Raw genomic sequence first — 25,689 nt, 5'->3', positions numbered from 1 at the left:
ACATATGTATACCTCTCATTGATTCATGTTGAAGTATGGCAGAAATTGACACAACATTGTAAAGCAATTATCCTCCAATTAATTTTTTTTTTTTTAAAGAGATCCTCACTTGTACAAATATCAGAATACTATTCTGCAGTACTTCCTTCTAAATATTTTAAGTTCTAAATATCTAAACACATGCTTTAAAAATATTTAATATGATTTGAATTGAATTCTGCTTGTTATATGAGGTAGGCATCAAGATTTATCTTTTATGCTATGGGTAATCAATAGCTCCGACACCATTTATTGAACAATTTCTTCTTTCCCAATAGGTGGCAATGCCATCTCTCTCAAATAATAAGATTTTATATATTGTAAATGTCTATATCTGGGGTCTTTATTGTGCTTCATTAGATATTTTATTTATCCTATGCTAGTACTTCACTATCTTTATAAAAACATATTTAAAATAAGCATTAATAGTTGGTTGGGAAAGTACCCTCACCTATTTCCACCTATTTGTTTTTCATATAAAAATTTTATAAGCATGCAAATTCTTTGAAATATACTATTGGAATTTTGGGTAGATCTATTCTATTTGATCCTATTCTGTATGTATTTGATCTATTCTAATCAATTTGTGAACATTTTTCTTCTTTAATTGATTCCTTCCATTCATGAAAATGGTATATCCCTATATTTATTCAAGTCATTTTAAAAGATTTTTAAAATTTTAAAAATTTTCCATGATGCTCTTATCATTTGTTATGTTTATTCCTAAGAATTGTATGTATGTGTGTGTATGTATATACAGCATTTATCTGTTGCCTGTAAACAGAATAACAGTTGAGTCTTGTAAATTAGTCACCCTTCTAAACTGTCTTATTCTAAATAATTTTTCTACAGATTCTTTTGTGTTTTATATGTGGATAATGATACCATCAGAGAATAATAAATTTTGTTCCTTATTTTTCAGTCCATATTATCTTCAATGTACTGTGTCTGTGTTTGTGTGTGTGCTTTATCTTATTAAGCTGTCTAGGATCGATGGCTTAATTTTGACTAGAAGTATTTATAATGAGCATTTGTATCTTGTCCCTCACAAAAGATATTTCTACTAGTTCAGCTAACATCTTTTCAGCTCTCAACTGCTATACTAAATTACCTACCCACTGATATTATTAAACAACTCATCCACTGACATTTTCATTTCAAAAGTTCTATGGTGAGTTTCTCCTTTTGTCACCTAGGCAAATCATAGATTTTCAACTCAGTTTGGCCAGAGCTCAAGTTCAGGCTTTGATACTAAACAACTACCTGAACTTAGTCCAATGCTTACCTGGTTGCCTTCCTGAGCTTCAGCTTCCTCATATGAAAAATGAAGTTAATGCTAATAATCCTCCATTTTAAGGAACACTTTCATTACAATATTCAACTCAATTTAATAGGAACTCTGTAAAATGAAAAATATCATCTTTATATTTTCTGAAACAAGTGGAAGATGCATACATTTTGCATACCAATATCTACCATGTTACTTTTCAGCATCTCAAAGTGTAAGATTAAGTCTTCTTAACATATAGACTCTTAACTATTTCAGTCTTTGCTAGTTAGGCCTAATTTCGTAGTAACAGGCTACCTTTTTATAATATCTTTTTCATTTTTGATATTGAGAGCGACATTTCAAGGCACAGTGATACTTTTTTTTTGAATTTGACTATTGAATTTGACTATCAAACACTAGAAGTTTAGCACCTTCTCTTAAAAGCCAGCCAGAAGCTTTTAACAGATGGACATTTAGCACCTTAATAATTATCCTTCAGGTCTCACAAATCAGTTATTTTGAAAGTTCTGTGACATATTCTGAAGGATCTGGTAATATCTACTCATTTAAAGTGTATTACTGCTGTATGACGACCATGATTTTTGAGTTATTTTAATGATAAAGCAATATACAGCTTCAAGGACTAATGAATATCTTGTTTTCTTATATATGGATATATACTGTGTGTGTGTGTGTGTGTGTATATATAGAGAGAGAGAGGGAGAGAGAGAGACAGAGAGAGACAGAGACAGAGAGAGAAGTGTAATCTCTTTCACTGAAATAAACATTTTCTTTACTTAGAGTAAAAATTTGTCTCTGAGGCATAATTTCATATTTTTCTACATTTTAATAATCTCTCTTCAATGAGGCATAGTCTTTTGAGCCATTTTCAATGATTATTAGGTGTCTGAATCAATTTAATTAAGTCTAAAATTCAACTCTCTGTTGCGCTGAATACAAGCAGCAAATTCACCATTCTCACCATGACCCACATGGTCCTCCTTGATCTGTCCCCATTTCCAAATAGCCTCCAGCTCACTTCATCCCAGGCCATTCATCAGCTTGCTATTCCTCAAATATAACAGACTTACTGTTAGGTCAGTGTCTTTGCACTTGCTTTCTCTGTAGCCTGGAACACTAGCTCACTCCCTTACTTTCTTCAGGTTTTTACTTAAATTCTACCCTATCAGAGAAGTCTCCTTGATCACCACTGACAAACTCTCAAATATCATACTCTGAGTTCTTAATTTCTGTCAGTTTGTTTTATAGCACTTCACCATATTGAACATATTTATATCTTTGCCTGGTGTTTATTCTGGCCCTTCCAATTAAAACAGAGCCAGAACTTTTCTGTTTTATTCTATTCTTTTACTCCAGAACTCAATGTTTGGCTCATATTTAGTGTTCAATAAATATTGGTTGAATTAAGTAATCAGTGTTGAGACAATCAGGTGCACTGGTGTTTTCTATGTAGAGTTAGGTCACAAGGCTGCAGTCAACATCTGCAGGAGACTGGAACAAACCTTTTAGTCTCTGTTGAAAGATTCATTATGATTTTCAAAATGTTGAAATGTAAGAAAGCAGTGCATTGTTAAAAAATATTAAATAAAATAATGCATGAGAAATGTTTGGCAGAATGCCAAAAGTTAAATATTCAATAAATGTAATAAACCTACTTCCATCTAAATTCATCCTTTCCCATTTCTTTCCTGTCACAATGGAAATGTTGCCTTTTGGCTTATTGTTGTTGTTCATTCGCTAAGTCGTGTCTGACTCTTTGTGACCCCATGGATTGCAGTGCACCAGGCTTCCCTGTCCTTCACTGTCTCCCAGAGTTTGCTCAAACTCATGTCCATTGAGTCAGTGATGCCATCAAACCATCTCATCTTCTTTTACCCCCTTCTCCTCCTGCCCTCAATTTTTCCCAGCATCAGGGTCTTTTCCAGTGTGTTGGCTCTTCTAGTCTTTTGTCTTATTTAAGGCAGAGTCTTCCATTTGTATCTTAGAGTTTAATCCACCCTCACCTTCTCAGAGACAGCACTTAACCCTCCTTCTTTCCCTCCTATCCTTGTTTTGCATTCTACCCATCAACCCTAAAACCTGGTCCACCTAGAAAGGGTCCTTAATGATAATTGACACAAAGTCACCCTATTACCTTGAGGGGGCACTTCATAAGAAGTGATTCATCATCAGATGTTTGCATACTGCCTATCTGTCCTCACAGATTTATAGAATCACTTACCATTTTCTGAATGTCCAATGCTGCATAATTTCTCTCATAAGTTTTGCCTATGTCAGTTACCGCCCAGAATGCCTTTACCCTTTGACATTCCCCAAGGCATACACAACCTAGACAGCATATTAAAAAGCAGAGACATTACTTTGCCATCAAAGGTCCATCTAGTCAAGGTTATTGTTTTTCCAGAAGTCATGTATGGATGTGAGAGTTGGACTATAAAGAAAGCTGAGTGCCGAAGAATTGATGCTTTTAAACTGTGGTGTTGGAGAAGACTCTTGCGAGTCCCTTGGACTGCAAGGAGATCCAACCAGTCCATCCTAAAGGAGATCAGTCCTAGGTGTTCATTGGAAGGACTCATGTTGAAGCTGAAACTCCAATACTTTGGCCACCTGATGCAAAGAACTGACTCATTTGAAAAGACCTCGATGCTGGGAAAGATTGAGGGCAGGAGGAGAAGGGGACAACAGAGGATGAGATGGTTGGATGGCATCACCGACTCAATGGACATGCTGCTGCTGCTGCTGCTGCTGCTGCTAAGTCACTTCAGTCGTGTCTGACTCTGTGCAATCCCGTAGACAGCAGCCACCAGACTCTCCTGTCCCTGGGATTCTCCAGGCAAGAACATTGGAGTGGGTTGCCATTTCCTTCTCCAGTGCAGGAAAGTGAAAGTGAAGTTGCTCAGTCGTGTCCGACTCTTGGCGACCCAATGGACTGCAGCCCACCAGGCTCCTCTGTCCATGGGATTTTCCAGGCAAGAGTACTGGAGTGGGGTGCCATTGCCTTCTCCTCAATGGACATGTGTTTGAGTCAACTCCGGGAGTTGGTGATGGACAGGGTGGCCTGGTGTGCTGCAGTTCATGGGGTCACAAAGAGTCAGACACGATTGAGCGACTGAACTGAACTGAAGGCATACACATACAGTCACACAAATATATTCACACAAAATGAGATTAGTTAATTCTGATTTGCACTTGAGATCTTAGTTGTGTACAGCTTGGATACAAATCTTTCATTGTGAAGACTCACTGAGCCCTATGAATTGAATGTCCCTCCTGTGTTTCCACTGCAGACACGACATATCTGTATCAACTCTCCCTCTCTCCTTCTCCTTCTCTTTGTCTCTTTCTCTCTCTGTATCTCTCTCACCCTCCCACCCACCCTCCTTCTCTCCCTCCCTCTCTCCCTTCCCCACCCACTGACTTACAGCTGAGCTCCTTGAGTACAGGTAATTTTTCATGTAAATCAATGAAACACGAAAGTCTACGTGAGAATTGTGTTCGTACTCAGTCTCTCAGTTGTGTCTGACTCTGTGACCCCATACACCATAGCCTGCCAGGCTCCTCTGTCCATGGGATTTCCCAGGCAAGAATACTGGAGAGGGTTTCCATTTCCTCCTCCAGGGGATCTTACTGAGCCAAGGATCAAACCTGCATCTCTTGCACTGGCAGGCAGATTCTTTACCACTATATAAGCTACACTTTTAACTTAAATTGACAAGTGGAGTGGTGTCATTAGAAAGCTAGAAATTTGCTTTCTGGTAGTACTGAAACCTGTATGTCAACCAACAAGTTGCTGCTAAATTAGCATTAATGTGCTAGCCAAAGGCAGATATGCTTAAGATAAGTATTTCTTACTTTAACATTTATTGCATATTACTGTTTGTTTCATATTAGAAAAAAAGTGACTGGAAAATGACTTAATATATCAGAAACAATGGGAAGGAGACTTTAGTACTAGTATTTATAGTGGTAATATTGACAATACATTCAATTTAATACATGTATAGACTTTCACAATTTTTCAGAGTACTTTTATGGCTCAAGAAAACACTAAAAACATTGAAAATCTAGGGAAAATCTAAGACTGAGTGCATCCTTTGGTTATTTCTTAACTAGGCACCCAATTGGCCTTATTATGACAATACTGCTGGTGAAAATTTTTCAACTTTATGCTATCATTTCGCATTGAATTAATGCATCATATTAAAATAATACAGGTGTTCAAGTATACATAGGATATATGCAAAAAAAGACTCATATGGAGAACAATATAGAAGTTCCTTAAAAAACTAAAAATAGAGCTACCATATGATCTAGCAGTCTGACTCCTGGGCATATATCTGGAGAGAGCCATAATTTAAAAAAAAAAATACTTGCACTTCAGTATTCATAGGAGCACTATTTACAATAGTTAGGACACAGAAGCATCCTAAATGTTCATCAATAGAGGAATAGACAAAGAAGATGTGGTACATATATACAATGGGATATTGCTCAGTCATAAAAAAGAACAAAATAATGGCATTTGCAGTAACATAGATGGATCTAGAGTTTGTCACACTGAAAACAGCCAAAGAAAGACAAATATCACATGATATTGCTTCTGTGTGGAATCTAAAAAAGGGAGGGTGCAAATTAACTTATCTATAAAACAGAAATGGAGTCACAGATGTAGAAAACAAACATGGTTAACAGGGGCTAAGTAGGGATAAATTGGGAGATTGCGACTAACATACACACACTACTTTGTATAAAACAGATAACTAACAAGGACCTACTGTATAGCACAGGAATTTCTACTCAATACTCTGTAATGGCCTATATGGGAAAAGAATCTAAAAAACAGTGGATATATGTTTAAATGGATTCTTTGCTATACACTTGAAACTAATACAACATTGTAAATCAACTATACTCCAATAAAAATTGTTTCATTGAAATCCTCCTCCCATCACCAAGTTAGAAATAGATTCTTAGTTATCATAACTTACCATTTATCAATTACTTTTGTGTTCTGGATAGAAATGAGGCCTGCTGTCACCTTGCTTTCAACTGACAACATTTCTACCAGAACTCTCCATCATTATTGACAGTAATGTTCTCCCTTGTTAATTGCCCAGCAGCATATTGAGTGACTGACTGGCTCTCTAGGGCAGATTTGAAAGGCACTGGCAGAAAAGGGCAGTGGTAGTGAAGTACAGTACTGTCTGTCTCATGGTAATGGCACCAACTAACTGCTTATTTAGGTTTGTTCAGAAAAGAATACACTGATCTTTTACCTGGACTTTTCACTTTTTATACAGATGTATTTGATGATAAGTAGTGAAAGCTTTCAAAAATGCTCCATATGCAATAATTGTAAATACCCTCTTACACTGTGCCCATAAAACTCCATCTATGATCACTCAATGGAAAAAAAATGGATAATTTATATTAAAAATGAACATAAAAGCATGGAAAACCAATCAATCAGTAGTATCTTCTGGTTGTTTCAAAAATGAGTAGGCAACTCCTAGATTAATGAAAAGATTTTTTTAAGTAGAAGACTTGGCATGCTCATTTTAAACAGTATAACATACAGACAACTAGAGTAATAGATAAAGTATATTTTTTCATGAGATCTGGGCTCTTAAACTGGTTTTCCCAGAAAGTAAGTGCCATGCTATGCTAAGTCGCTTCAGTCGTGTCCGACTCTGTGCGACCCCATAGACGGCAGCCCAACAGGCTCCGCTGTCAAGAATACTGGAGTGGGTTGCCATTTCCTTCTCCAATGCATGAAAGTGAAAAGTGAAAGTGAAGTCGCTCAGTCGTGTCCGACTCTTAGCGACCCCATGGACTGTAGCCTACCAGGCTCCTCCGTCCATGGGATTTTCCAGGCAAGAGTACTGGAGTGGGGTGCCATTGCCTTAGGGAAGTCAACAAAGAGCACCTGGAGTGTCTTTGCAACCACATAATAAGGGAGTAGGTCTGGATCAGTAGTTATTGATATATTGAAATCAGTCGATAGTAGTTATTGATATATTGAAAGTTTTTAAAGTACTCTTGCCTGGGTCCTACCCTGAGAAATACTAATTTCATTTGTTGTGGCACGTCAATGATTTCTAAATTTGTCTCAACCAGAATCACCTGGCAAACTTGGTAGCCATACAAAGCCCAAAGTCGTATCCTAATTCAAGGAACCGGAGCATTCCATGCTTGATTTGCTCTCCAAGTGATTCGGATAACATCCTAATTCAAAATCACCTGTCTAGCATTCAGCATCAGACATTTCTTAAGTCCTCCAGGTGGTACTCCGTAGATGCAGCCACGGTTGGGGACCACTGATGAAAATAATATTTAGGATTATTCCAAGTCTGGCAGAAATAATCAAACTGCTGCTGCTGCTAAGTCACTTCAGTCATGTCTGACTCTGTGTGACCCCATAGACGGCAACCCACCAGGCTCCCCCATCCCTGGGATCCTCCAGGCAAGAACACTGGAGTGGGTTGCCACTTCCTTCCCCAATGCAGCAAAGGAAAAGTGAAAGTGAAGTCGCTCAGTCTTGTCCAACTCTTAGCAACCCCATGGACTGCAGCCTACCAGGCTCCTCCATCCATGGGATTTTCCAGGCGAGTGTACTGGAGTGGGTTGCCACTGCCTTCTCAATCAAATTGCTAGATTTTATTAAACATTTATTGCATATAAGGTATTGTGCTAAGTATTATTTCACTCAGTAATCAGCAGACTCGGAGAAATAGTAATAGTACAAGCCTGCATTTAAGAGAATGCTGCTGTTGCTGCTAAGTCGCTTCAGTCGTGTCTGACTCTGTGCGACCCCATAGACAGCAGCCCACTAGGCTCCGCCGTCCCTGGGATTCTCCAGGCAAGAATACTGGAGTGAGGGTTCATAATTCAGCTAAAGTGACGTGAATAGGAGGTGATAGACTGGAATCCAAGCTGTCTTACTTCAGATATCACACAGTTAACTATGACATCAATAACCTTTTGGAATTATAAGAGAAATTGAAAACTCTAAGTTGGGAACACGTTAGAAGGTAGTACTTTAATTATTTTTTATACTTAAAAATATACTTGACTTGTAATTATATAATTAAAACAAAGAAATCATTTTATAAATAAATGGAGAATATAGGGAAGGTGTTTATAAATTAAAAGGAAGTCAAAAGTTTACTGTTTTAGAGAAGCAGCTTCGATTTGAATTATTCTGTTTATTCCAGGAAGGAGACCACAGATTGCTTGTACTAGTTGTATTTGAGGAGTGAACATAAGAATTACATATAAAGATATTTTGTCATAGTTATATTGAGGGGAAAGGTGGCAAGCATTTCTGAGGAAAGAAAAAATGTGTACACTTCTTTGAAATAGTTCCAATTGTTAATAACTCAATGAATTGGGGGGGGAAAACAGTTTATACTCCATAACACTTCCTTTTTCTCCTTTCCTGTTTGGAAAGATATCAGTTCAATACCTTCCTAGGCATGGAAAATGAGTTGGCCACTGTAATTAGTCACACTTGGGTCTGTGAAGGGGAGAGAGAGTGCCTCGGTCAAGTATTACTATGTTTTTGGGCATATAAAGAGGAAAGTGGTACTTGGGAGACTGCCCTGCTCCTCTCAGGACACAGCCTTTCTCAGGTTTGTGAAGAGGACACATATGGCAGAGTGCCAACACTAAAATGTTGGATGAAGGGACATTTCCTACCACACACACACACACACACACACACACACACACACACACAAAGGGGAAAAATCCAGAAAGAGATATCAAGGGTCTTTTTGCACAATAGCAAATTTAATTGCTCCCACTTAGAGAAGGGGGCACGTGCACATTTTATAAACTGCCCTTACTAACGAGCAAAGTTTGCATTTATTTTTGTTGATGTTATTTTCTGATTGGTGTTTACACTGATCATTCACTGTATGGAGAACACTGAATTTTCAGTACTCTGGAGAGTCTGTGAGATGGTTCCTGATTCTGATACTTTGGTATTCACTATATGATGTGTCTTAAGTGTACATAACCAATTATGTGAAGATTGAGTGTGTGCGGAGAACAGAATAATTATGCTGCCAACAAGCCATTGTGAGCCCTAAATGTATTTATATTTCAAATGATGGATGGTTCTGTGGTAACTCCCACAAAGACTAATTTTAGGACTATTTTAACAGTGAGTAAATGATGTGTGATCTTTAAGTAATGTAATATAAAAAAGGTACAGGAAAAAGTATATATTATTCTGAAATCCTCTTGGTTTCTCCAAAACATTTAACATGGCAGGAAAATACCAATTAAAGGAAGACAAAAATTGAGTTTGGATTTCAGTGTCAAATGTGACTAATTTCTATGGAGTAATAATGATACAACATGTTTTAGAACACACTGGTGCTGGAGCTGTGTTCTGTTGAAAGTGGCGGAAAGGCAAAATTGCAAGCAGGTGCTTATGGTGGAAACCACTGAAGATAACCAGAGGCTTGTAACAGAAAAGGTAACCCAACCTTAACTACCGTCGGCTAACTCAGCCATGGCAAGGGGGCTTGCCTTGATTTCCAACTCAGACCACTCCTGGAAATCTTCATCACAGAAGCAGCAGCAACACAGCTACCAGCTGGAGGAAAGATCTTTAAGAAGAAACTTTGGGCATTCTCCCTGCTATGATCCACACAATACTTAATCCTATGTCAGGGAAAGAGATTGAATTAATCCTAATATTGGATCTTCGCCCAGATCCAGTTTTTCAGCGTCGCGTACATACACCATTCAGGGCAACTTTGCCTGGTCACATCCCTTTTCTCTGGAAGCTCCAGCATGGGGCTCATCGTCAACAAGCTCTGATAATCAGCCAGGAACCACCAAACTCCATTTCTCCAGGAGGACTGAGGCAAACGGGAGGTGAAGAGGAAACCTCGGGGGCAGTGGGGGGCCGTGGAGGGAGGGAGGCGGGGGCAAGGGAAGGGGAAGGATCAGGAGGACAGGTCTGACTCCTGACTGGCTGGGGTGGTTGTGGAGAAAGTCACAGCTCCGGCTCACCAGTCAGGAGCTGTCCAACTTTTCAGCAGCTCCGGGATCAAGGCTCGGGGGCCCTGGACCGAGGAGGCGGCTCCTCTGGCCGCTGCTGCTGCTGCTTCTGCAGCTCCAGCTGCTAACAATTCCTGCTCTCGCCGCCGGCGCCGGGAGGAAGGAAAGGAAGAAGAAAGGGAGCAAGACGGCACCGACCATTGGCGAAGCCGCGCATCGCGCGCCTTAGTCTTGGGGACTTGGGGAGCCCAGGAGCGTGCTTCTGGCACAAGCACCGTGGAGGAAGCCCTGTCGTGTTCGGTGACCTCTCCCGCTGGCAGAGCCCTCTTTCGGTCGTCTGGAGCCTCTGGCGGCTTCAAGTGGGAAGCGGAGCCCAGCCTCAGCTCGGCTCCAGAAGCGGCGGCGGCGGCAGCATCGGGCAGGCGCTCTGGCCGGCGTGGTGAACCCAGCTGGGCAGCAGGGCACAGAGCCGCGAGCCAGGATGGAGGCAGAGGGCAGCAACGTGCCGGCCCGGGCGGACAGCGGCGAGGGCAGCGACGGCGCCGGAGGGGCCGCGCTCAAAGCCCCCAAGCACCTCTGGAGGCATGAGCAGCACCACCAGTTCCCGCTCCGGCAGCCCCAGTTCCGTCTCCTGCACCCCCATCACCACCTGCCCCCGCCGCCGCCGCCCTCGCCCCAGCCCCAGTGCCCTCTGCAGCCCCCGCCGCCCCCCCTGCCGCCACCCCCGCCGCCGCCGCCCGGGGCGGCTCGCGGCCGCTACGCCTCGAGCGGGGCCACCGGCCGCGTCCGGCACCGCGGCTACTCGGACACCGAGCGCTACCTGTACTGCCGCGCCATGGACCGCACCTCCTACGCCGTGGAGACCGGCCACCGACCCGGCCTGAAGAAATCCAGGATGTCCTGGCCCTCGTCGTTCCAGGGACTCAGGCGGTGAGTGGAGAGCGCCCCCTCCCCTATTCAGGCAAGGGGTCACCTCCCCAGCTCTCAGAATCTCCTCGAGGGTCCATTTACCCATGCCTTCCTGGACCCGGGGCCAAATTCTATTCTGGGAAACGCGGGAGGGCCAGCAGGGGCGTGTCTGTCCTTGCTTAAAAGGTTACTATTCGGGTGTGTGTAAGAGACCCCAAAAGTACGGCATCATTGTTGAGTGTGCATGTGTGTATGAGAGAGAGAGAGAGATTGAGCTTCCCAGTCGCGTAGACCACCCACCCCTCTCCCCTCCCCACCCACTTCCACCCCACCCTGGCGAGTGAGACTTTAGCAGGCGAATTCCGATTTCTCTGGCTGGTGAAGGAGGAAGCGGTTTGGGGGGTGGGGGTGGGGGGGCGTTGAGCCAGGAAAACACCCAGTAATCTGTCTACAACCCCAAAGTAAGGCGGGGTGGGGTGGCGGGGCAGTTCAGATTGGGGCAGGGATGGGGAAATGGATGAAAAAGCTTGTTCCCACAATTGCAGTAAAAGCTTGAGAACAACTCTAGTTTCTCTCTGTCAAGTCGGGAAGTAAATTGAACAGCGAAAGGGGAGAACAAACACGTGGGTGACTTGGAGAGTTTGGAGCAAAATGTTCAGCAATCCTTAGGAAAGGGAAGGAGGGAGAGATGGAAGAAGGGCGGGAGCGAGGACGCTGTGGGAGTTACACTGTGTCGGTGTGTGGTGTGTGCAAGCATGTGTGTATCGAGTGGTCCCTGCAGAATCTCAGGAAGAAAGCACCTCGTTTTAGCAGCAGGCGAGTCGTAGAGATCTGATTACAGTGATTTTCCCCTTAACATAAAGTGCTCCGGAAGACGGGGCATGGAAGTGGCATTTCACCGGAGTTTTAATAGATGCCTACTGCTCCAACTCCAAGAAAATATTCCAAGAGCCAGATACAGCTGCTCTGAGGAGTTAGCTCCAGATTCTCTCCACTCAGGAATGGTGGTGGAAGTTGGGCCCTTTTCAGTCCCTTTCCTGGCAACGGGGAACAGCTCCTTTTCCCCCTGTCCCGGGCCCTCAAAGCCGCAAATCCCCTCCCCAACACGGACAGGAGCGCACACAAATGTTTCCGAAGCTGCGGATCCTTGACACACCTAATGGCAAAGCAGGGCTCTCATCACCTGTCTTAGGCTTGGGCAGACATTGATGGACTGCAAGTGCAAGCCACGTATCTGTTTGATGGGTAGCTGTCAGCTGTACAGCAGGGTTGGGTGTGGAAACAGGAGAACCTGAGGCTTGGATTGTCTGTCCAACACTAATTGACAGTAGGTTGGATTTATTAGAAAATCTTAATAGTGTTCACATATGTTTTTCTGAGTTTCCTTCATCTCTCCCTCCATCCATCCATCCCTCCTCCCTCTTCCTTCCTTTCTCCCTTCCTTCCTTTCTCCCTCTCTTTCTTTCTTTTCCTCCCTTCCCTTGACTTCAATTCCCTTCCTTTCTCTCTTTAATGAGCATGTCTCTCTGTGTTGTATACACTATGGTCAAAGGGAGTCCAGCTAAATAGAATATCCCAACCCTGATGTGCATACACGCTCCTCATACCCTCTGCTGTCCTCATAGCTACAGGACAGACATTGTTCCTGGTAATGTCATTGTACCTGTTAGATAAGAAGAGTGAAAATTACAGTTAATACTGTCAATTCAGATCAATTTAAATGCTAAAGAATGGTGTGATTTGCAGACATTTATAAAATTAACATGCAAGTTTCATTTTTACAGTCCAGACTGCTAAAACTCCCATGCAGCTTTACCCTTTGAACAGGTGGGTGTTCTCCACTTGAGCTGAATAGTATATATGTGGGTCCTCAAAATGGAATAAAGGCAAGCATGGTACTTTGTACGTTTGACCTAAGAATAAAAGATTTTTATGAGACTGAGCCCTTGCTATATGGTTTAGTCTCTCAATTGTGTCCGACTCTTGCAACCCCATAGACTGTAGCCTGCCGAGAGGCTCCTCTGTCCATGGGATTCTCCAGGCAAGAATACTGGAGTGGGTTACCATGCTCTTCTCCAGGGGATCTTCCCGACCCAGGGATCGAACCCAGGTCTCCTGCACTGCAGGCAGCCCCCTTACCAACTGAGCCACCAGGGAAGCTGCAGCTGTTAGTAAACATTAAAATAAGAGTAAGAGTTCTAGGGAACTTACTCTGTGGGTTGATTGACTTTGTAGAGCCTCTTAATTAACTTCATTTTTTAAAATAAAATAGAATATGTTTGAGAGGATGGAGGGAGAAAAATGAGCTAATTGAAATAGAGATATTGTTGATTTGGACTTATTTTTTGCTCTGTTCTCTACACTGATTAATTCTTCTGTTTGAAATTTGTTAGTTAAATGGTTCACAGAAAACTAAGCTATACAACATTTATGCATAACTTCCTGTGTGGCTCACTTGATAAATCATTGTTGTTTTATTTAAGGATCTTTACATCACTTATGTATTTTCTAAACACTTGAACACTGCATTTCAAAATTTCCTTAATATAGCTGCTTTTTCAAATAAATGTGTTTTTCAAGAAGTGTGGTTATTACTTGCGTTCTTTAAAGAGAACAGTAGCAATGCTTAAAAATTGTCCCCAAATTGCATTAATTATTTGAACCCATTAACAACACTGAGATGAAATGGCACTATGTCCACTTTATTGATAAGAACACTACTACCGAGAGGATGTGAGTAACTTGTTCAGTAACTCATGGCCTTTGAGTGTCAGAGCTAAAACTAAAACCCAAGTCTCCTGACTCAACAAAGGTGATGGGTGCTGCTAAAAAAAATGTGTGCAGAACCTGGGTGTGTTGACAGAATCAAGAAAGATATAAAATGGAATATGAAGTTTACATTGAATGATACTACAGTTCATAAAGCCCAAATGAACTAAATATGAAATACGGTTTAAATCTACTTTTTAAAAAAGGACAGATAGCATAAGCTATGGAAGCAGTGAGAGATTTTAACCCTTATTTTTAACTTCTGCAATCCTGGCCATACCACTTGTGTTAATGATTACAGGAGAGGCAAACCAGTGTATCTATTGACTGTATATAATAGTATAATGATAAATATAAATGAATTATCAGAGAATCACATATAATCAGAAGATTTCAGGTTGTTTTCAATGATCTTCTAAGATGAAATAAGCATGTGAGACATGCACGAAGAGTGTATGTTTGTGTGTGTATTCCTGTGGGTGCCATCATCCAAGTGGAAGGCTTAAATTGTCTGTCAAGTTACCGTCTCTGAAAAAGCCTCATGGATGGATGGATGAATGATTCTCTATGGATTATCAAGAAAAATATGTCTTTTAAAAGGCTATTTTTAGCATGTATAGCAGCATTTCCAGATATTACAATCTTGACTAAAATTCTGAGAATTAGTTACAGTGTGTAAAGCAAAGAGAAAGATGTATATACTTGACTGAATGAAAAAAATTGTATAAATAGGAAAGAGGCAATCCTCAGACATTTCATGATCCGTTCTTTTGATTCCATCTGGAAATGTAGGTATGTTAAATAAATTTTATATTAAATTGTATCTAACAAGGTAGATCCATTTTTTTAAAATCAATGTGAAAGGAATTTGAAATAATAAAATTACCAGAGGAATGCCTTTATGTTACCAAGAGAACCAAATGAAATATTTTAAAAATTAGCACTTTTTAATATATATATGTATCAAATTAGTCATTTTAACCAGTAGTTCCTCAAAGTATAACAACTGTTTAAACTGATAAATGATTTACTTATTAGATTTCTTTTTACACAACAGAATATTTTCTTTACCAGTCTTTTCTAAATCTGCAGGAGCTATATATTCTCAGTAACAAATTAATGCTCAACATCATTAATCATCAGAAAAATGCAAAGTAAAGCCACAGTAAGATACTACATCACAACTGTTAAAATGGCAACTATCAAAAACACAAGAAAATAACAAATGTTGGTGAGGATGTGGAGAAAAGGGAACACTTGTGCACTGTTGGTGGGAATGTAAATTGGTATAGCAACTATAGGAAACAGTATGGAAGTTCCTCAAAAATTAACGATACAAATACCATATGATCCAGAAATTCCACTCCTGGGTATTTACCCAGTGAAAAGGAAAACACTAATTTGAAAATGTATATGCATTTGTATGTCCATCGCAGTATAATTTATAATAGCCAAGATATGGAAACAGTCTAAGTGTCTAGAGATGGATGAATAGATAAAGAAATTGCGATGTAATAGATTAAGGAATATTATTCAGCCATTAAAAAGGAATGAAATTGTGCCATTTGATAACATGGATGGACCTTGAGAATATTATGCTAAATAAAATGTCACAGAGAAAGACAAGTACCAAATGTTCTCTTTTACATGTATAATCTAGAAAAATAATAACTAAAACAAAAAATAAGCTCACAAAGAACAGACTTGTTGCTAGACGTGGAGAGTTGCTGACAAAATTTCATATTTAAATTTTAATAAGTAAAGACATTAAGGATATCATTTAAATATTTTGTTAAATAGGAAAGCATGGCAAAATTAATGTTTTTCACATTTCCTATGCATATTGGCAAAACAGTATTAGACTTTTTTTTTTTTTTAAAGCACTGATTTCAACATTTCTGTGTGTTCTGAGACTTTTGGTGCATCAGAAGAAAAATATCATGAATCCATTACATTTCTCATTCTGAAATTGTATACGTTCCAAGTATGGGTTGGAGAAGGGTGAAAGGAAGGAGGTAGAAGAGAAAAAGAAGTAAGAACCTATCTGCAAAGCATGGAATATAGGTAAGCCCTTCTCGGGCTCTGATTGAAACATCTTGGTCCAGTCGTCCACTTAGGGAGTAGTGATAGGGAAATCTATAGCCTGCAATATCCACAAGATACATTTCTCTAAAATTATGCTAACTCTGTGAAAATGTCAAGATGGGGAGGGACTTAAATTTAAGCTAACCTGGGCTAGCACTGCCCAGCTTTTACACTTGAAGAAACATGTATCCTGCAGGGTTACATTACTTTACAGAATAGTTTCCTGGAAGAATAAGAAATACAATTTATAGCTACTTCATATCTCTCTTTGTGGCTATGTTTTAACAATGACTGTCCCCATTTCCCAGGTTATAGCCTGAAACCAAAAGTTTAAAAATTACTTTTAAAAGGCATTTGTGAGTAAATGGGATATTCAGATATTGGCAAGAGAGACCGCTTCAGAAAACAAAATACTCCTTCTCTTTCCAACTTGGATGCATTCATACACAACACACACACACATACATCCAGTAATGAATTGGTCACTAATTTCTATCTCCAAACTTTAATGTGGTTTTCAAAAAGTATCTTGGGAAGAGTTCTTAAACACCATACAGTATAATAACCAAGAAAGACTAAACCCTGTTAGTAAATTTTGGTAGTTATTCAAAGGCCTCAAATCTAAGAGGGGTATAATTATGTCCCTCTTACAGCTTATTTTCCATCTACAAGTTTAAAAATACACAATATGTGAATCTATAACTTGATTGCTGCTAGTCCGGGCTCATAGCAAGAATGTTGCTAAGGGATTATACCAAATAGCACTTTATTATATTTCAAAAGATGTTGTGGTTATTTTTACCCCGAGGAACATTTTCCTACATTTAAAAATAGGAAATCTAAACTTTTCCAAAGAAGAGGGCATTTCAGATTTTTTTTTTTTTAATTCATCAGCTGAATTGATTTGGCCCCATACACTCACATACCACCATCACCTTTACCCTTAGCAAACCACTTTGTAAATTAAATAAGAAATAAGATACGTTTTGTCATCTGAATACACATTTACATTTGTTGATCTGTTTCAATGTGTGTTGTCACTGTTCATCCAGTGGTCTCAAGCCAGTGATATGCTTAGGCTCTTCCTCTCCCTTAACTCATGAATTTCAGAGACATCCAAGATCTTTTGATTCTACCTCAGAAATATCTCTTGTATTTTCCATTGTCATTTTCCTGGTTCAACTCTTCATTATCTGTCTCCTAAACTGTTGCAATAACTTCCTAAAAGGTCTCCAACTTTGATCTCGCCTGACTGTAATCTATTTTACACTCCAAGTCACCCAATCTCATCCCCTTGTCTGAAATGCCTGGATGATTTCTTTTTGCCTGCAAGACAAAATCTCAATTTCTTAGGCTGACTTTTTGAAGTGTTAGCCCAGTCTCTTTCTCACAGAAAGTCTTGCTATCCATCCTCTTCTGTAAACCCCATAAAAATCACCACACAAAAATCACCACACTGAACTTCTTGCCATGAACTTCTAAGCTCTCTGTGCCTTTTCACACTTCTTTCTGAAGCTTTTTCTTGTTTCTTAATTGCTTTCCCCATGCATACCGTGCATCACCTCCTCCTTATCTGTCAAAAAAACTCATGAAACTTTTCAAAGTTAGTTTATCTATTACCACTTGAGTGGACATTGGTAAAAACAGAAGAATCTTTTTCTCTTCTGGGCTTCCACATTGCATTTTTGCATATATCTATATTCTAGCAGCTACCAATTACAGTTTTGTATCTGTCTTCCTCATTAAGTACAGTAGGACCTTGTAGAGAGCATGGTTTATATAGATGCTCATCAAATAATGAGCTTTTAAATGAGGAAATAATAATAATGAAACCTTGCCTTTTCAGTCTGTGCTCTCTCAGAGAGGGTATATTTGATTTCCTTAATAATCTCTATTAAATAACAGAGCTGGTAATATTTTGCTCATTTTATACGTGATCTAACAGAATATACATTCTCCCAGGAATAGACACATATACATATTCAAAGACAGAACTCAGACTTTAGCCTTGAAACTCCTAGTCTGGCAATCTTTTCATCACACTGTGAGATGTGGGCTGGTATTGGATGAGAAGCAGCCCATCATTTGACTAAGACTATGAAGACAGAAATTATAATAATTATTAAAGGTGAGAATCTAGCTTATATGAAAACAGCATCAGAATGAAAATAATCCTAATGGAATAATGTCTCCATTTTTCTTTAGAGAGATTCCTTTAGAGACTAATTTCTTAACTTTGGGTTCTTTGGCTCTGAAGGATCTGTTACAAGGGGGAGTGCACATTTGGGAGAGAACATTTATCAAATTCTCAACAGGTCCTCGATTGACAAAGTTTAAGGCACTGTGTTCTAAAGTGAACTAAGTCATTGACTGATTCACTAAGGGAACAATTGTAAGAACATCACATACTGATGGAATAATAGTCTCACTGAAGTGACTGAAAGAAAGCCATTTGAAATGAGATTTTTAAAAAATGCAGCACTTAGGCAGATAAAATCACAGGCTTATTTAAAATGATATATCCCCATTGGGATTTTAGAGAAGTAATTGACTTAAAATATATGTAAAAATAGTAAAAAATAATCATTTAAAAAATTAAAAGATGTTTTTCCTATATCAGAACATATCATGTACTCTTTTAATTCAAACAACGTGATATTAATTAGGAATAAAAAAAGTTTGATGAAACTGAATGAGGCCTATGTATATATGAAAATTTAGGATTAAATAAGGCCAATGTTCCAATTAGTGAAAGCAAGATAAATTATTTAAAATATGGTGTTTATTTCTTGAAATAAAAAAGTTCCTTACCTAACACCATTAAAAAAAATCACATGAAATCAATAATAAAATTATTAAAACTTAAGGTTAAAAATAAACAAGGGACATAAAGAGGTAATTCAAAATGGAAGAAAGATTAATGACAATATACATTTGAAAAAGTTCTCTACCTTGTGCATACACAAAAATAAAAATTTAAAGAGCAATTTTATTTAACTTTTCATATATTTTGGAAAAAGATTAAAAGATGAATAATTCAAAAGGATTGCAGAAGGCATGGAGAGGTAGGCACATTCTAATATGCATTAGTAGAGAGTATAAATTAGGGAAACCTTGGGAGGTAATAAAATAACATGTAGCAAAGTTTTAAATGTGTATACCTTTGATCTACTAATTTCATGCTTGGGAACTTGACCTAAGAATATAATTGAACAAAGAAGCAAAGAGGTTCTACATTGCAATATTGCATATATAGTAAACATCTGGAAACCACCCAAATATCTTTCAGTAGAGAATTTGTAAAATAAATTATGTCTTATCTACAACAGAAGAACACTAGATGAAGAATGAGAGAGATCTACATGAATTGAAATATAATTAAAAACCCTATGAGTTGTTAAGTGAAAAAATAATTTAGAGACTACATAACAGAATATGCTAGCACTTACTTGTGTGTTTTATGAATACTCATATTTATACATACGAGGTTTTGTGCGTGTATATGTGTGTGTGCCTATTTAATAGATATGCGTGTATGCGTATTATCATAGGAGTGGAGCTGTTCAGTCGCTCAGTCGTGTCTGACTCTTTGCGACCCCCATAGACTGCAGCATGCCTGGCTTCCCTGTCCTTCACCATCTCCCGGAGTTTACTCAAACTCCTGTCCATTGAGTTAGTGATGACATCCAAACATTCCTGCCTTCAATCTTTCCCAGCATCAGGGTCTTTTCCAGTGAGTCAGTTCTTCGCATCAGGTGGCCAAAGTATTGGAGCTTCAGCTTCAGCATCAGTCCTTCCAATGAACATTCAGGACTGATTTCCTTTAGGATTAACTGGTTTGATCTCCTTGCAGTCCAAGGGACTCTCAAGAGTCTTCTCCAGCACCACAGTACAGAAGCATCAATTCTTCGGCACTCAGCTTTCTTTATAATCCAACCCTCACATCCATTCATGACTACTGGAAAAACCATAGCTTTGACTAGGTGGACATTTGTCGGCAAAGTAATGTCCCTGCTTTTTAATATGCTGTTTAGGTTGGTCATAATTTTTCTTCCAAGGAGCAAGCATCTTTTAATTTCATGGCTGCAGTCACCATCTGCCATGATTTTGGAGCTCAACAAAATAAAAGCTGCCACTGTTTCCACTGTTTCCCCATCTATTTGCCATGAAGTGATGGGAATAGATGTCATGATCTTAGTTTTTTGAATGTTGAGTTTTAAGCCAACTTTTTCACTCTCTTCTTTCACTTTCATCAAGAGGCTCTTTAGTTCTTCTTCTGCCATTAGGGTGGTGTCATCTGCATATCTGAGGTTATAGATATGCTTATACATTCTCCCCAGGAGAGAAAAAGACAAACACTAACTGTTATAGGTATGAGAAGAGAGGATGGTTAACAGAGATCTCGGATGTTTTATGTTCTTTACTCTGATTTCCTTTAAAATGAGTATCTGTTGCTTTTATAATAAGCAAAAGATATATTTTCTTTTTTAAAAAGTCTAATATTTTCCATTTATTTAGGTTAACATATTTTATTTATATCTGACTTTTCTTTCCTCCCTCAAAAGCAAATGATTGTGTCACAAAACAATTTCGTAAAAGGTAAACTGAAGCTGTCAAACAGAAGAAAGTGCAAGTGCCTGAAAATAGTATGCAATAGGGAAGCAGAAATGCATGCCATTGATTCTTGAGTAATTGGTAGAAATGAGTCACAGATTTGGCTCTGAGCTTCCTATCAGCAAATCCAAGGAAGGAAACGCTGTCAGTTCAAGATTCACAGTAAGTTAAAGAATAATGAATTGTTTGGAAGAATGCATTGATGTTAACTAAGGTACTATCTCTCCATGAACCTTTTAAAAGGATACTTGTGAAATGGTATGTATGTTTTTAATAATTTTCCTACACTATATAAAGTATTAGATAAGTATGAATGTGCTTGTAACTATGGCTATTATAAACGTACATAGTGATGACCTGATGTCTATTAAAGGCATTTCATTGGAAGTCCATGAGCACTGGAGCCTCAATTAGCATTCTTACCAGTGGTTTCCCTTTAGTGCTGAATGCTGTGTGTGCTCTGCTAAATGTAGCTGCATTCTCCAGCTTGGAGGATTCCTCTAAACTTCGTCCACTATTCAACGTAAAAACCTTGTTCTCATTTGGTTACTCTATTTTGATTTGGATGCCCTGTTTGTTCCCTGATTTCTAGAGAAGCTACATTTTAGGTTTTCTTTCCCCAGTTTTTCCCTCAAATGTTGCTTTTTGACTTGGTTGGTCCCTACAAACGTGCTTAGTCGCTCAGTTGTGTCCGACTCTTTGCGACCCCATGGACTGTAGCCTGCCAGGTTCCTCTGTCCATGGGGATTCTCCAGGCAAAAATACTGGAGTGGGTTGCCATGCCCTCCTCCAGGGGATCTTCCCAACCCGAGGACTGAACCCAGGTCTCATGCACTGCAGGCAGATTCTTTACCAGCTGAGCTACCAGGGAAGCCCTACAAATATAGCCCTCAAGAAAATCCAACTTCGTTAGCCCTCAAGGTTGGCTCAGAATTCTGGGATACCTTAGCCCAAACTGGGTCCCACTTATTCATGACATGAGAATGGAATCAAAGGAATAAGAAAACTCAGTCTTGGTATCCAGCTGTCTGATTTTCTGGCATGATCACCTACTTCTCGACATTTTCATAGATTGTCTACTTCAATAGAATGCTCCAGAATAAACTAGTTACTAATGTAGCCCTGACAAATACATTTGTCCTCTTAACTGTAGACCAATTAAATGGTAGAAGTTACTCAAAATGAGGTGGATGTTTTACACTAAGCTGCTTATAACCCTTCTCTCTGAAAACAATTAGAGAGGCACAGCCTTTGTCTATTGAGATTGCTTCAAATTCACAGCAGTACTGTGATTGTTTTCCTACTGTTATTGTTAGCAGGCAGGTATGCTTCCAGCACATCTGGAAGGAATTTAAAACCACTAGAATATAAAGTGAAAGTTTGAAGTGTTCTATATACATTTTTGTTTTACTACCACTTGGAATCATTCCCACCAGCTGGGTTCTTTTAGTTGTATTGAGAATCAGGTTATTATCTAATGAACAATAGCCAGGGGTCTCTACTAAAGTCATATAGTTACTCATCATGGAGGTTTATACTACAGGTACTAAATGTGTGTATGTGTGTGTGCTCAGTTATGTCCGAGTCTTTGAAACCCCATCGTCTGTAGCCTGCCTAGCTCCTCTGTCCCTGGGATTTTTCCAGGCAAGAACACTGGAGAGTGTAGCCATTCCCTTCTCCAGGGCATCTTCTTGACCCAGGGATTGAACCTGTGTTTCTTGCGTCTCCTGCTTTGGCAGCCAGATTCTTTATCATCTGGGAAGCCCCACAGATACTGAATAAAGGTCATCAAATACTGAGAAATACTCATGTTGTTCTTAGCAGGTTTTTTGAGAAGTAATAAGTAGTATGAAGATGATACTCATATAGAATGTGGGTATAAGAAATTCATACTTATATTAACAACTAAGAAGCTGATATACACACTAACTGAAATAGCCAATAAGTCAATAGATCCACAGTTTGTGGGAAAGAGAATGTTGTCTATAGTTTAAAAAAAACAGACCAATCTTTGTGTGTTTGCACCTTCCCACACAAGGGCCTCTCTGCACATCTACCATAGATGCCCTTTCCTCCCCATTCAGTAGCTTTGATAACATCTATTCAAACTTCAGATCACAGCTCTAACATTTCTTCCAGTGAAAACTTCTCAGGTCCCCTAAACATATTGTAATACCTTATAGTTCTTTTTATTGGACACCTGATGTGAAGAGTATATCAACAGTAATTTTTAGTAAAAAAAAAGAAAACCTACTTTCTTAGTGAGCTTTAAGACATGACTATATGAGCAACTGAAATAACTAGACCATTGAACTGGTTGATCAGCTTAGCCAGAAAGTTCAATGTAATGTTTCCCCAGAAATTTTTCTGAATTGATTGGGCAAATTAGAGTATTGATGATATTGGAACAGATACTCCTTTGAATGTCACAGCATCTGCTGGAGCTCATGAAACATTTCAGAAATGTTTAAATCCATCAAGAATCTATTGAAGATGTAGAGAGAGTTGGTGGAAAAGGAATGCATAGACCAGCCCTGGCCGTCAACCAGGCTTGCAGCCTGTTTATTGCTTTGGATGCTGCTTGTGTCTAAGCATTTGCTTTAAATATTTGACATTGTTAATTAACGAGTATTTTGGATTTTCTATTATAAAAATCTGCTTATAAAAATGCAAACATGTGCAATACAATATTATTAACTAACGTACAGATTTTGTTCAAATTTCACAAATTTTTTTGCTAGTGTCCATTATTTGTTTTCATACCAATCTAAGATTCCACATTGTGTTTAGCTGTATTGAGCAGCTTTAGCAGCATGCAACAAATTCTGACAAATTCTCTTTTCATTCTTATTCTGTTATAAATATTTTCATATTTTCCCTGTTATGGCTTCTTAGATACACTCATCATTTAAAAATGGACACTTAATTTCTAAATACATGAGATTTTTAAAGTATCTTTCATATTAATGTCTCACTTAAATCCTTTCTTCTCTTCAGTCATGCTCTCTGTTATTTCAGTCTTATAGCTTGACTGAGGCTTTCAACAGCTAAGTCAAGATCTCTTTTGGTAAATGTCATCTTGCGCTTGAAAATATGTGGGTTATTTTCAAATATCTTTTGATATTGATTTATAACATAATCCCACAGTGATAAGAGAACATACTCTGTATGGTTTCAATACCTTTAGACCATGAAATTTTTTCACCTTGTTTGTTCCAGTATCTCCTAGTTTATGGTCTATGGGAACTTGAATAGAATTGTATCCTGAAGTTGTGTGAAAATTGTATAAATCTTAAATATGTTGAATTGGTTCATAGTGCTTTTCAGGTCTGCTATATCCTTCCACTTTTCTGTCTATTCAGTCTATTAACTTTTGAGGGTTTGATATTGAAACTCTAACTGAAAATCTTAATTTATCTGCCTAAAATACAATTGTAATATATAGTGGAACTGTCTATAACTTTGTTCTGTATTTTCCAAGTCTCCTATAAAAGTCTTCTGTAACTTAAAAAAATAAATAAAATAAATAAATGTAAGCAAATTACAAATGATAAAGGTCAAACTGTAATATCATAATTCTTTCTTCAAATGTCCACTGCCAGTTTATTTACCGGAATACAGCTGTCAACTGGTTTTTATTAAATAATAGGAATTTTTAGGTATATTGGTAAAGGTTGTAGTATCTGATGATTAGTTTTTTCTAAGGCACCAATCTGAGAACAGTTCAATGGACATGCAGGCAGGCTGAGCAGGGTAGAGCTAGCAGAGAGAATGGGAAAAAAGAAAGAAGACTTTGCTAAAGGTTTCTCAGTTTTTCTCTAAAGACGTTAGAGAGGCCCTGATAGATTTTCAGCAGGAATATTATGTGTTTAGCTTTGAACTTTTTAAGCTTATTCTGGCAGATATGTGGAGCATCGAGTGGGAAGAAATTGGAGGTGCAATTTAGGTGTTTATTTTCAGCAAAACAGATAAGGGATAAACCATGGCAGTCTGAAACTAAGGCTATGGAAGTAAGAACAAAAAGAAAGAAATCCATGTAAGAGAGATGTTATAAATGTGTATTATGTGACTTGTTGACTGACTTAATGCTTAATGATAAAAGGATTTTTTAAGTTAAATGTATTTCTGAAAAATGTAATTGACCCATAATTACCTAGACACATAAGATAAATTTAAAAACATATTTTTGATTCCCTGTATCATTCTAATTTTTAGCTTGTATAGATGGGAGTAAGGTTAAAATATTCTTAAGACAGTTTTAAAATACTTGTCTGCATATGCAATTTGCAGTGTTGTGTTGTTGATTCAGATAGATCAGTTGTGCCATCATATTAGGCATACAAATGCTTTTTGATTGTGAATACTTAAGAGAGATATAGTTCATTCCAGATCACCATTAATTAATTGTGTTAATGTAGTTAAATTGGTTTTCTCAGCTCATTTGTAAAAGGTGAAAAAATCACTTCAAATCATTTCCTCTTAAAGGACATCATAAAGCTAATGAGTTTTCTTTTTTTCATGATCAGATCTCTGTCTCTCTCTCTCTGTTTCTCTTCTTTCTTTCTCATTTATTCATTCACCTTTAGCTAGGAATCTTGTATAACAATCTTCCTCAGTTTGGTTTTCTAATCACAGTTATTTACATACATATTCATTCTTTCGATGATGGCTGTGTATGTGTGCGTGTCTGTGTGTGTGTTGTACAAAATTACCACTCTTGTTTCATGTTTTAAACCTTTCAAAAACTTGCCTAAGCTTTTTCTTACTTTTCATCAATTCTATTAGTTTTTTTTCATATTTTACCATGAGTTTTTACCTCTAATAGTTAAGTCTATTTGTATATAATCTGCTAACTCATACTACCACACCTTTGCATTTGCTATACCTCATAAACAAGCAAGCAAGCAAACAACCAAAGCAAACAGCAGCAATAAACACCCCTTACTCTTTTCTTGGTTTCTCTTTCT

At 38.5% G+C, this 25,689-nt stretch overlaps 1 protein-coding gene across 2 annotated transcripts in view; it reads left to right on the top strand.

Annotated features, from left to right (window-relative positions):
- The window catches only part of PDE4D (phosphodiesterase 4D), a 1,572,405-nt gene that overhangs the window by 608,159 nt on the left and 938,557 nt on the right, over positions 1-25,689 (top strand). The window contains exon 1 of one of the 2 annotated variants that reach the window (XM_081524288.1): positions 10,827-11,275. The exons of the other annotated variant lie outside the window; for it this stretch is intronic. Coding sequence (XP_081380414.1) covers positions 10,827-11,275 — 449 coding nt within the window. Of the gene's footprint in view, positions 1-10,826; positions 11,276-25,689 lie in introns of those variants that run through there. 2 annotated transcript variants of the gene reach the window in all.

The sequence above is a fragment of the Giraffa tippelskirchi genome, chromosome 8 (assembly GCF_054371585.1).
Source record: "Giraffa tippelskirchi isolate mGirTip1 chromosome 8, T2T-mGirTip1v1.2.pri, whole genome shotgun sequence".
In the NCBI taxonomy this organism is placed as follows: Eukaryota; Metazoa; Chordata; class Mammalia; order Artiodactyla; family Giraffidae; genus Giraffa; species Giraffa tippelskirchi.
This window is presented reverse-complemented; position numbering and strand designations above follow the sequence as displayed.